We start from the raw sequence: 13,724 nt of genomic DNA on the forward strand, positions 1-13,724 counted from the left end.
ACCATGTGGACAGAAAAGTTGAAACTTATGTGGAAGCATTCTAGGGTATTTAAATGCTAAATTCTTTAAATCATGACCCCTGGGGGTAGGGCGGGGCCACAATTGGGAATCCAAGTTTTACATTGAAGTACTAGTATATAGGGAAAAAAAACTTTAAAAATCATCTTCTCAAGAGCAACTGGACTAAAAAAATCTGAAACTTATGTGGAAGCATAATGTGGGTAGTGTAGATTCTAAATTGTTTGAATCATAACCCTTTAGGATTGTCAAGTTCAAGATAGGTATTACAAAGGGGGAAATCTATTAATTAAATGACAAAATGGCAAGTTACTCAGGTGAGCGATGTGGCCCATGGGCCTCTTGTTTATTATATTGTTCCGAAAGAAACTGTGGATTCCGTATTGTGGTCCCGCATGTCCCCAAAAGGCCATGTATGAAGCACGAAGATAATAAACACTGATCAAGCTCCTAGGAGCACTGAAGGAATACAAGTAAAATGCATTGAACTCAAATACTTTCAGAGGTGGAATCAGGTGTCATGCTTATGGAGGAGTAAACATCCCTTGTTGACGCACATACAGCATGTTTTTGTATTTATTGGCAAGTTCTATGGAGGAAAGAATGGCACAATCTATCACAAATCTTGACTGGCCATTCTTCATACCAATTATAAGATCATTATTTACATACTGAATTGTCTACGGATTTTCCCATTATTTCTTGATCTTGACAAGGAGATACGGCGAGTTTGACAGGTCAGCAGGGGATGCTCATTCCTCAATGGCACCTGATCCCATCTCTGATGTTTTAGAGGTTCATGTTTGCTCTTTGCCTGATTTTTATTGTTGGAATGGACGTTTGGGCTTGAATGACTACTGCTGTTATCTCCATCAATAGGGAGAGATAATGGTACTTTTGATATTGCTACATGAATAAGATGGTGATGATGGAATAGTTATTAATTACATTAAATAATGAACTGAATTTAAATGATTTACAAAAAAATGGAGGTATATATACAAGGCAAGGACAATACCCTGCTCTGAGAAACCACATTTCTCAATTCTTAAAGTTCTTGGAAAGTTACAAGTTACATTTTTTTCCAAAAAATTGTATTGTAAATATCATATTTGCTTCTGTTATTTTATCATGTATCTTTAAATTGATCATTTGATCATGAACCAACTTTACTGTATGTTATATCCCAGTCATGAAGTAAGGAGTTGATCCTTACATCGTGGGTTTGAATCCCATTCTTGGATGTGGAAACTGTTCCTTTGGATGAGACCGTATAAACCGTGGTCCTGTAACACAATAGGTGCTAGCACAAAAAATTCCCTCCTGCTCAATGGCCCTGATCATGAGTGCCGAGTATATGACAAAAATTGTAGCTCTCCACTGGCAAGTGGTGGCGTCTCCAAATGAGTGAAAAATTCTCAAGAGGGACGTTAAACAACATACAATCAATCAATCCTTTTTTTCTTAACTTCTAAAACAATTTAATATTCCTTTCATTACCATCCATCAAAATCAATAAATCAATATAGAACTGTTATTTTTGTCATTATGAAAACATTTATTATTTTGACCTTTCAGTATAAAAAATGATGAAATTATGTAACAGCACAGAGATCTGAAACACACTTCTGTAGCATTTCAAGCAAATCTAATAAAACTGTGAACTGCTTTTATCACATAACAAAAACATATACACAATAAACACATGTAATCAAAAAGCCAACTTAAAAGTTAAAAAAATCATTGCACAAAAAAACGGCCTTAACTGTATACATAAAGTTAATTAAAAGCTGCATGTACTGACCTAGAATATATAACTATGTCCTCTGAATGAAATGTGATAAAAAGGAAAAATACCATTCCTCTGTCTTGCTTATTCACTCACTGTTTAAAATTAAATCATTCTTCAATGCATGATGTTAAAAGCAAAAAACTCCCACAATGGGCAAACCAAAATAAATACTCAGGAAAAGCTTTAACAAATAATAATTCACAAATAAATATTCACATTATACAAAGCTCATTTATTCTATATAACAACAAATCAAATAATGTGTTAATAATGAAATAAATGGAAATTCATTGCTGTTTTAGATTAGAATGGTTTTAATGTTGTTAAAAATCAACATTGTTGGGTGATAAAACTTAACTTTTTCACATAAACACCCAGTAACAGACAAGATCATTCAAACATGTGACCCTTGCATATATTTTGTATCTTGGCAATTCAGAAATTCTCTTAAAGTTATGTCCTCTGGCATGATTTGGCAATGTTTTGGATCCGTGCTCATTCGTCTGCTCCTTCTTGTTTATCTGCTGTGTCCTGCTGTTTGTCGTCTGCTGTCTGACTTCCAGAACTCTCTGAAGAGTGCGTCGAGTTTCGGTTTGGATCATCTGGAAGTTCTAAGTTTACCATTTTTTTCAGAACCTCAACCCATCTACAAGGGAAGATAAAAAAAGTAATAAAATAAAGATTGGCTAGTTTATTAAAAAAATCTATGTAATTTTCATCTTTCTTGTAATAATATGTAAATTAGTAATAAGAAAATTTTGAAAAAAGCAATTATTGAACTCTTCACAGAGTTCATTTATTGACCTCATTGTGTATATAGATTGAGTGATCAAGTGTTCATGTAGAGATTTCATTGCACAGATTTTTCCATGTACTGATTTCCTTGTATAGAACTGTTCTTATACAGCTTTCATACGTTCTTGTACTGATGTCTTGTGCCTTCAAAGGGTGTCTACAAGTACCTCAATTTCTTAAATAATTTTTTGTCCAGAAGTAAAGTTAAAATCATTCTTCTTCAAGTTTATCAGTTTTCATCTTTCATTGGGATAATCATGATGCTACATGTAGATTTAAATTTTCGGCTTCTTTTTCTATAAATTTCTCTCAAGGAAGATTACTGAACTCAACTACGAAGTGATCCATTAATATTTACATTTCCAATGTCTTTGTCCGAGACAAAATTACAAAAAGTAAATGTACATTGTTTCTACATACATGCAAAAGTATTGGTTCATCCAAAGGTGTGGTTATAAAAAATCATGTGCAAGGCGGGAAAAATCAAGAGAGAAGCGGGGCCTTTAGCACGTGATTTTGTAGAATCAAGAGCATATAAATATAAGGAATAACTCTCAGAATTTTTTGATTTCATGACAACGATCAATCGATTGGCTTGCCTGATAATTTTATGCATAAAGAAGGTGTTTATGCAAATTATCATGCAAGCCAATCAATTGATCACATCATGAAACCAAAAACTTAGTTATTTCTTAAATCTACATCAAAATATTAGTTTCAACAAGTTACTTTTATCATAAATCTTCAATATTTAAGGCAAAATCTTGTGAAACTTTCAACATGAAAACAATACAGTATTATATATTTTTTGTGAAATTTTTTAAAAGGATTTTGAAGGATTATATAAAACAAAATGTTTTTTTTTTCAGGATTATTAAACCAAATGGTATGTACCTGTCACGGCTGGCTGCACACTCTGATTGTAGGTGGGTAGGTGGCATTTTCTGAGGGTGACTCAGACAGAACACATTCTCCATATTGTCAGAGGGAAATATCACCTGGTAACCAGGTAGTGGCAAGGTTGCTATGGCATATATATCCTGCGATTAAAAACAAACAAAATCAATGTACGCTACATTTTGGACAGTTAACATTAGCAAGACTGACATTTCATAGTTCCATAAATAAATGTTTTTGTAAAGAACTGATAAAGAACAAAGCGGTATGATATTAAAATGATGAACTTCCTGGATAGCAATGAAAGATGTGAGCTGTTTGTGACATGCTATTTTTATCCCCTCGATATGGTTTTACCTGGTGAGCTTTGAACTCAAACATTGCGAAGTCCTTGGTGACGACAAACCATCTCTTGGTCCAGGTCTTCCCGCGGTCCATACTTTTATTGAGATACCCAGATAAGATAGAAGGATCATTGGCATTCATCTACGTAAAAATATTAAATAAAGCTTAAATAGACAAATAGTTCAGGCTCCACTGCCAAAAAACTTCAAACTTAAAACTTAATCAGTCTCACTTTTACAAAAGGAATGCAGAAGATTTAAGGAAAAGTGAGACATAGATCAAAACTGAGCTTGTCTTAGTTTTATGGCCCCTTAGATTGAACTATGAATATCATATTACATAAACACTAAAGTCTTTAAGTTTAAGCCACAAGTAAATACCATAAAATATTCACAAAACATTAAGGTACTTTATGGTACTTTAATTATTCTATCCCAGTTTACTCCATTAACATTTTGTTTCCATTACATGTGAACTCTGGATAGACTTTTCTCTCCTACCTTTCGGACTCCCTTCGGAGCTTTCATGCCGACATCCTTGCCATCAACATTTTTAAGGATGTGGAAACATTTATCACAGACTCGGTTTGGCTTGTTGTTGTCATAGGCCAAGTTACTCTTCTTAGATGAGCACTTTCCACACACAACCTATGTAATATTTAAGAAAAAATTTTCATATTTCTTTCTTTATCTTAACTTTGAGATTTCATGAGCGTATGAGTTGCTCTAATGTTTTCTATGAAAGAAGTGACAAAGTTGTTCTATATTTAAAGAAAATTCAGAGAAGATACCCCACATCTTTTCACATCTAATATTGAATCTTGTTCATAAAATGCTTCAAAATTCAGGAGACTGAATGGATACATTGTTCATAATCCGATTTTAAGAGCAACTTTCATGTGCCAAATCAAGGATGGTAATGCTTGAAGTTGTACAACCTTGTGCTCTACAACCTTGTGCTCCAACAGAAATCTTTATCATCCAGGTATTTAATTTATCTCTTCAATAAAAACACTCACCCTGCCACAAGCTCGACAGTGATGTCGCCGTTTCAGCGCGGTGAATGATTTACTACACAGCTGACACATTGACACTTCATCGTCCTTGATCCAGTGTGGCGCCACATTCCCAAGGTCACTTTCAGTAACCTACAAAATACATCACATATGTACAGATGCTGCCAGCAATATTGAATGTTATATTTGCTTTTTTTTTACTATTGTACATGTATTTTTACATGATAAACCTTATAGTCACCAATGTGAGCTGATTAACATCTGTAAAATCCCCTACCTCTCCCCCATTACATGGTGGTAACTCTGTGAGTCGGACAGAGGGTTTTCTGACTCGGTATTCCTTAATTACATTCTTAATGCTCTGTAAAATACATTTACAACATTTAAAAATATCAATTTCTTCTCTAAGATAATATACATATAGATGTTTTTTGTGATATGAATAAGTTAATTTTGAGGGGAAAAAATTATCACAAATTAATAATTTACAGACAAAATACACTTTAAAAGAAAATTCAATTTCATCAACTTTTTAAAAAATTCCATTTTAACTGACCTCACACCAACTGTTCTCCTCTCCAGGATTTCTAAAATACAAAAAAAAAAAAAAAACTAGAACTGTCCAATAGGGACAAATACCCCCCGCTGGGTTTTTCAGAGAAGGTGCCATTCAAAAATAATGTATGGATCTAAGGGTGTAATCACAATTTACTTACAAATATTTGCAGTGAAATATTATTGCATCACATGTTTCTTAAGAATGAAACAAAGGTGCAACCAAATGAAACATCAATTCTAATACAATTTAATTCCATTGTAACATTCTTTTTTTATTTTTTCATTTCTTTTCTTTTATTTCTGCATTAAAAAAATATATTGCAATTATGTGTTATGTCACTCTGCAAACATTGTTAAGGAAAAAACCATTTATACAAAATCAAATTAATCTTGATATAGGCCAAATTTGAAATGCATTTTGAAAACAAAGAGCTGGTCATCCAGTAATGAAGTGCTTTGACAGACAATAAATTACATTTAAGAGAATCAAGAGAAGAGAGATCTTTAATTCTTGTGCCTTTTCTGGATGAAAGAAGTAACACACACGCTTGATAAGAGATATTTAACAACTTCCAACACAACTCATTAATTTATCTTTAACATGCATGCTTCAAAATTCCCAAGAGACAAATGAAATTACATTATCTTCTGTGCAATGTAAAAACTGTTTTTAACACTTGATGATGTTTCTTTTTTTAAGTTTTTATGAAGTTTTAAGCTACAATTTTTGAACAGATATTCTAGATTCTATATTCAAACCTTATAAAAACATGAGCCCAAAATGAACAAGTCAATTTAAATAAAAAATAAAACCTGTAAAATGCAAAAAAATTAACAAAAAGAGTGAAAATTCCAGGTGCACACCTTCAGTATGGTGAATAATATGTGTACAAATTTTCAGAAATATTAATCCTTGCAATAGTTTCTAGAATGTACGGTACATGACATAAACAACAAAATAAAAATGAAAAAACACCTGTAATTCAAAATAGTAATCCAATCAAGATGAAAATATCAGGTGCACAACTTCATATGGTAAAATAATATGTGTACAAATTTTTTCAGACAAATCCTTAATAGTTTCTGAGTAATGGTCCGGACAAAATCTCGTCACAGACAGAAGACAGACAGACAAACGGACACTTTAAAAGAAAATTAACATGGTGATTCCATTTTAACTGACCTCACTAAACTTCGTTTGCTAAAATATAATAAAATACCTGAAGGTTGATCTTCAAAGGTGCAAAGGAGAAATTTTACATTCATTTAATAAATGTATTAGGGTGTAATTTAGTCTAACTTCTTCCCTTTCTTGAACTCTTTAATAACAAATTTTTGATGACAAATTGAATTAACAATCATGTGACATGGCTATAGGACAGAAAAATAAATCATATTTTGTATCTAATATTCCACAACCTTACAGAAAAGGAAGTCCACTAAACGCTGTTTCCATATGTAAAAGGGTTCATTCTTTTTCACAATTATTTTGTCATTTTTTAGTGATCAATAAATTAATGGCAAATATAATGTGTAAGTTGGACCATCTAGTAAACAAACAATTTTTTTTAAAACAAGAGATGTTTGTAAAACACTGATGCTCCCTCCCCCAAATAATTGGAATTTTTCTAAGTCAAAGGGGCATAGCTCTGTCCAAAATGGTCCAATGGTACCAAAAACAGAACTTGACCTAGATAAGCTTATGATAAATCTGTATACATGTACAAAATTTCATTTCAATATGTGCAGCCTCTGCGAAGAAAATGAATAGAAACTGTTGGTGGACCAACAGACAGGCTGAGACAGCAGCAAAGCAATATGTCCTCCCTTCTTTGAGATAATTATTTTTAAGAATCTAAGGTAAACTTATAAATATACTTACTCATCTAGAAACTGGATAATTTTGTGTCTGCTTTTAACATAAAATGTGTTTGGAATGTCTATATTTTCTCCTTCTAGAATCTGAAAGGTAAACAGAGTATGATTTTACAGATTAAAACATTTAAATTATTATATACACAGACATTTTGTAATTCTACAATAAGACTTAAGAAAGCATTTTTTCAATTAATCTCAATTATAGGGATGTTACCATGTTTTTTCCTGACAATTTTTATCAAGGGTAACATTTGCTCCATTTTTAGGCTTTATAAAATTCCAATGAAATGCATGTCCATGTAAAGTCATATATAAATTTAATTTAACTGTGACAATTATATAGAGGGTAGACATAATGCATTATATGTGATGGGAGTTATAATTATACAGAATGATTTTGGGCATTGCATATATAGAGGTTGTAATGTTTGTAGGAGCTGTGTCTCACTGCATATCATTGGTACGCTGTCATGTTAAGACTGTGACTAATAAAACTGTAATACAATCAAACAATCAGTTCTTTATTAATACTATTCTGTGCTTTGAACATTTGTATAATTTCAATTAAATAGAAGTACAATTTTAAAAAAAAATTTTTTTTTTAATTTTAACTTAAATAAAATAATGTTTAATATGAAAATAAGATTTTTAAATCCATTTCCCTTGAAAACTAATGATTATAATATTTGACCAGTCTATCACTACAGTATTTGACCCTAGACACCTCGCCATCACCTGTAATTCACAATTATGCTTTATAAATGTATGATATTTGTGGTCAATGGGATGAATACAATGAAAACATGATTCCATCAAGCCAACCATCGTTAATAAAACAAAATTAATTCAAATCAAAATAATAACATTTGATCATTCTATTTCTGTAGCTTTGTATGAGTAAAAGCAAAGGAACTTCAGTTCTAATTGTAATAAATTTTAACAAGAGATGCTTCAATTGTCATTTTTGAAAAACATTTTTTGACAGGTAATTATACCTTCACAATATTTCATTTATTCTATTTTAAGAAAAGGAAACAATGATCCTTTTTATCAATCAAATTCAAGTTTTTGGCCAGATGAAAATTACAATTCAATGTTAATGGCTTGAAAAGCATGTGATGTTAAGTATATATGTTGCTAAGGCAGGCCCGTATCCATGACGACATACCCAGTCAGCATGAGTAATATTTTCTTCCGCAAGTTCAATCTAGAACAAAATCATCAGAAATGGACAATAAAACAGAAGCATGCAAACACACACAAACACAAATAATGAGGCCTTCTCAGGGTAAACAGTTTGTACATGTAATAATAAAACTGAAATATTATCATGTGCTGGTCCTGCAAATTATTATCGTTTATGAAGCTTATAGGTATTAAATGTTCACTTTAAAATAAATTTCTGTTTCAAATTTATACAATTATTCACATGTGTAGAAAGTTTTCTTAAATTAATTTTAACAAAGTTAATTCCTTGGTTCTCAGGCCTTTTTTCAAGAAATATGATGAGGGAGGGAGGCATCTTTTTTTTTTTTTTTTACTTTTTTATTGCCCCCAAAACATGATGAGGTAGCTTTTCACACTGTAAAAAACCTCAAAAAATTATGAGGGAGGTGATTTGTTTTTTTTGTTTTTTTTTATTTCATTGATTTAGCAACAAGAGGCCCAGGGGCCACAGTGCTCACCTGAGCACATCAGGCTTGAATTTACTTCCCCCCCCCACCCCCCTCCAGGCATTCATCATTTGAACAAACTAGAATCTACACTACCTGAGGATGATTCCATATGAATATCACTAATCATAGCTTTGAAGTACTTGTAAAGAAGATTTTAAAAGGTTTCCCTATATATTCCTATGTAAAACTTGGGTCGGCCATTTTGGCCCCACCCTTGCCCCAGGGGTCATGATTTGAACAAAAGAATCTTACCTGAGGATGATTCCACATGAGTTTCATCTTTTGTCCTAGTGGTTCTTGAGAAGAAGATTTTTCTTATATATTCCTATGTAAAACTAGGGTCGGCCATTTTGGCCCCACCCTTGCCCCGGGGGTTATGATTTGAACAAACTTGAATCCACACTACCTGAGGATGATTCCATATGAGTTTCATCTTTCCTGGCCCAGTGGTTATGGAGAAGAAGATTTTTAAAGATTTTTCCTATATATTCCTATGTAAAACTTGGGTTGGCCATTTTGGCCCCACCCTTGCCCCGGGGGTCATGATTTGAACAAACTTGAATCCACACTACCTGGGGATGATTCCACATGAGTTTCATCTTTCCTGGCCCAGCGGTTCTGGAGAAGAAGATTTTTTAAAAATGCCATTAATTTTTAACAAATTCATGATTATCTCCCCTTGGAAAAGGGCGTGGCCCTTCATTTGAACAAACTTGAATCCCCTTCACCCAAGGATACTTTGTGCCAAGTTTGGTTGAAATTGGCCCAGTGGTTCTTGAGAAGAAGATGAAAATGTGAAAAGTTTACGACGACAACAACGACAACGACGACGGACAAATTTTGATCAGAAAAGCTCACTTGAGCCTTCGGCTCAGGTGAGCTAATAAAAAGGGTCAATGAGGCACCCTTGGAAGAGATGAGGGAGGGCCTAAGAACCAAGAAATTAATTTTTTTATGGCCTAATATGAAAACAATAGCTATATGCACTTAATTTTATTTTAAAAATATCTTTCTATATGTTTTTGCTTAATAAAACAGTTATATATAACTTCTACTACAATTAATACACCCACTGTGACTCTTTGTACTAATTAATTACACTGTAGCTCTTCATATATTACAATATACAGTATAATAGTAACCTCATTACTACATAATTTAGTGTTATGCTATATATATATGAATGTGCAAGTTTATATATTGTTCTTATAGTGTTACGAATATATATAAGACACATTTATTATATGTAAGCGATTTTCAAAAAAAAAAATTAAATAGGCCACACCCACCTCTAATCCATCAATTGTTAACTCTGCCTTTAACTTGTAACTTCCCAGCAACAACTCCCCACAAATCAAAAGTAGGTCATTAAACTGAAAGTAAAAGAACAGCAAAATTTAATTATTGGTCAAATTAATAAATGACAAAAAAATTGAACTCAAGTGTTCATTTTTTGATTCTGCGTTCATAATTTTATGACCTTTTAAGGTAGTCCGATCCTCAGGTTTATAAAATTAGCAGTTAAGTAAAGTAATCAAAAATACTCATAAAAGTACGTACTCTGACTTTACAAAGTTATGTAAATTTATCCACAGTATTTCGTTCAAGTTAAAGATTCAAGTTAATTATATAATATAGGGGAAATTGTCAATTCTCCAATATTTTTGCAAAAAAAGCGAATTGGAATATCGGCAATGCATTTTCTAATTGCAAATTGTTCAACATACATATTTTAGGTTAAAAAAAGAAAGGTATCCAGGCATTCAGAGAAATTGTCATGATTTTAATACTTATTTGGTATTTTTTGTCTTCTATTTCCGTCATATATTCTATAATATATAGTGTAAAAGGCTTTTGCTATCATTGCAAGACACCGCATATCACTTCTAATTTCATATCAGGCTAATAAGTATTGGTATCGAAGGTCGGATTCAAGAAAATCTTATTTCTCTAATACTGTGGGTTTTTTTTTTGTCTTTTATAGGGTACAAATTTCAACTTTTATAAAACCTTTTCTAAGACTTCCAAAAACCTTGATCTTATTAAGGTGAATAAAATGAAGATTGTTCTGTGAAAAGATTTCATTTTCTAGCTTCCTTTTGATGCATTTCAAATTAAATATTAATTTTTGGAGTTATCCTTCCTGGCTGAGGATCAGATATCCTTAAGGATACACCGAAGGCTTTTTTCAAGATTTTTGTCAATTTTGAGATTTTTGGCTAAGAAAACAATGATAATCACTGCTTTATAATGCATAAAAAAATCTTGCTGATTATTAAATGGTTTTCTAATTATTTAACAATAATCAAACATAAACATTAACACATGTGAATGTGCCGTTATTGAAGCTTCTGATTTGGTCTGTAACTGCCTGCTACTGAAAGGAGCAATAAATCACTGTGACCACTTGGGGAATTCTTCACTAGCCACACAGAGGCTATCAGTAATTAAACTACAGGGACTTTAGATTTAGGGAAGGAGATCAAACAGGTTACTAATGACCATGAAATAGGAGGTGGAGCCTAGCTCTTGCCATTTTGCCGGGAAATCATTCTGATACAGAATTGAACCTATTTTACTTCATTAAAAGCACCTAAATAAAGAATAGAACCTCCCATTCTTGTGAATATGCATAGGAAATATGGATAAGTGACAGGTATCCAAAGCTGAATCTCCAAGGTGTCATATATTTCCAGCTTTGGCAGACTTTGTTGTGTAATGGGTTTTTGCCCTCTACTGTAAAGTAAGATCAGACAGTTGGTGGTATTATTTGAAAGGATTCAGCTCCCTTATTTATTGACCAATTTCTCTGAAAACTGACCAGAATGCGTCTCAAATGTGTGTTCACAAAACCGTATCTCAGATTTTTGATATCTTGCTCAGTTCTCGAATTATTGGGGGAAATGTAGAATTAGGCTAATAAATTGGTAACATTGAAAGAAAAATGGATGTAACTTTTTAATAAGAAGATTTATCAAAAATCTGAGATACGGTTTTAAAGTTCAATCTTTAATCTACATTGAGGCAAAATTTTGACTTTGAGAGGTGGAATACACAAAAGTTGATTTATAAAATATAAATGCCTTAATATTTACATTAAAAAATAAATATGTTTTTAATAAGATAAAAATGATAATTTAAATTAACATCATTAAATTGTGAATTTAATAAGCTTTCAAATGATATATACTTTTAATGTGTTATCTTTGTTAATGAAAGAATTAAAAGCAAATTAAATTTTGCCCTTTGGAAACCTTTGGTGTATCCTTAAGTAAAAATCTGATGAAAAATTAATATATAATGATTGAGAAAATCCTTGATGGTATTTACAAATTCTTAAATTGTTCTTTGAAAAAACATTTCCTAAAATTGAGAATTTTACTTCCCTGATTTTAATACTTGAGTGTCTGTTTTTCATAGAAAACAAATCTTAACAATTTACTTTCAATTAATCTCTTTTTTTTCAAAATAAACACGAGTTTCTTTTGAACAAAGGACAATCATCTGAGGGTTTTTTTTTCAATCATGTAATCAAACCCTTCATTTTGTGAAAATGTATATTTCATTCATGAAACTATTCAACACCGCAGACTTATCACACAAACCATTAAATCCTGTTCTAGAGTAAGATATAGGGGGACCTTACTCACTAGCAGGAGATTATAGATATAGGCACTGGCACCATACTCACCAGAAATAGATACCGATCAAGCCTCTCTCCACCCCGAGCCGAGATCTTTTTAATTTTTCCCTCTCGTATTAACTCGCGGGTGGGACTTATTAGATCTATGGTGGTGGTCACTTTTTCTTTGATTTCTAACAACTTGTGGAATTTCTCCTATAAACAACATAATTATTAAGATGATCATTTTAAAATTTAATTGTCTATTTCGTACACTATGTATAATATGTATCTAAAGGCATAGTAAAAATAGAGTTCGTAATTTGCAGTTTACAGAATTATTTGTACATTTGGTGACTTGAATTTACATTGTTTCATATTAAAAAAAATGATCAAATATATATATCTTTATCTTAGACTTTTGCTGTAATGAAAATTACAAATACATTACAGTAACATTGTTTTTTCTGAGATCAGACTCAAACTTACGATTTTCCGCATGGCTTCTTCTGAATGCTTTGCGGCAATCTCTACTTTCTCCAGAGCAGCTGTTAAAGTTCAAACTTAAAGAATCAAATATTCATACAAGCATGTTGAATGCATTTATCTGGGATAATTTGTTTTTTCATTCACAATTAGCATCAATACATTATACTTATATGATGTTTATCTGACAATCAAAATGTGACATGTAACTTTATTCTCTAGCATGCATAAAAAAAATTGCGTAAGATTTGCTTAACAGAGTTTATAAAGTAATGAAAATTATTTCATGCACAGTAAATTAATTTAAATTTGCATAAAATTAGTGAATACAGTTTAAATTAGGGATGTCAAATCAGTTAATATTTGATAATCGGTTACTCAGACCTTTATCCGATCGAGTACCAGGGTACTCAGTAAAAGCGTAAATACAAGTGTGTTAATTGTGAGCCCTGTTAGGCTTTGTTAAATTTCATTTAGCTTTTTATCATGTACATAAATGTATATACACATCGACTTCAACGGAAATGATTTTTTTGTACTAAATTTATTTATCACATAAATACAAAAGACACAATTAATACATCAAAAATAAGAAATGGTTTACAGTTCTTGTATATAAACATAATTTTTTATTGCAAACTC

The 13,724-nt window shown here is 31.8% G+C and overlaps 1 protein-coding gene across 3 annotated transcripts in view; it reads right to left on the bottom strand.

Moving 5' to 3' along the window:
• Positions 1–1,552: 1,552 nt before the first annotated feature.
• LOC134246429 (FYVE, RhoGEF and PH domain-containing protein 4-like) overlaps positions 1,553–13,724 on the bottom strand; it is a 50,158-nt gene continuing 37,986 nt past the window's right edge. For 2 of the 3 annotated variants that reach the window (XM_062728789.1, XM_062728791.1), the window contains 12 exons: positions 13,086–13,144; positions 12,666–12,812; positions 10,264–10,347; positions 8,467–8,505; positions 7,303–7,382; positions 5,419–5,449; positions 5,140–5,223; positions 4,866–4,994; positions 4,348–4,494; positions 3,860–3,988; positions 3,500–3,645; positions 1,553–2,456 (listed from right to left, as the gene is read on the bottom strand). In XM_062728789.1, the coding sequence (XP_062584773.1) occupies positions 2,306–2,456; positions 3,500–3,645; positions 3,860–3,988; positions 4,348–4,494; positions 4,866–4,994; positions 5,140–5,223; positions 5,419–5,449; positions 7,303–7,382; positions 8,467–8,505; positions 10,264–10,347; positions 12,666–12,812; positions 13,086–13,144 (1,226 nt within the window). In that variant the 3' untranslated portion in view covers positions 1,553–2,305. The remainder of the gene's footprint in view (positions 2,457–3,499; positions 3,646–3,859; positions 3,989–4,347; positions 4,495–4,865; positions 4,995–5,139; positions 5,224–5,418; positions 5,450–7,302; positions 7,383–8,466; positions 8,506–10,263; positions 10,348–12,665; positions 12,813–13,085; positions 13,145–13,724) is intronic. The other variant, XM_062728790.1, reaches the window with a different exon arrangement.

Source organism: Saccostrea cucullata, unplaced genomic scaffold (genome assembly GCF_032062105.1).
Source record: "Saccostrea cucullata isolate Sc308-1 unplaced genomic scaffold, CSIRO_AGI_Scuc_v1 ctg532, whole genome shotgun sequence".
Classification (NCBI taxonomy): domain Eukaryota; kingdom Metazoa; phylum Mollusca; class Bivalvia; order Ostreida; family Ostreidae; genus Saccostrea; species Saccostrea cuccullata.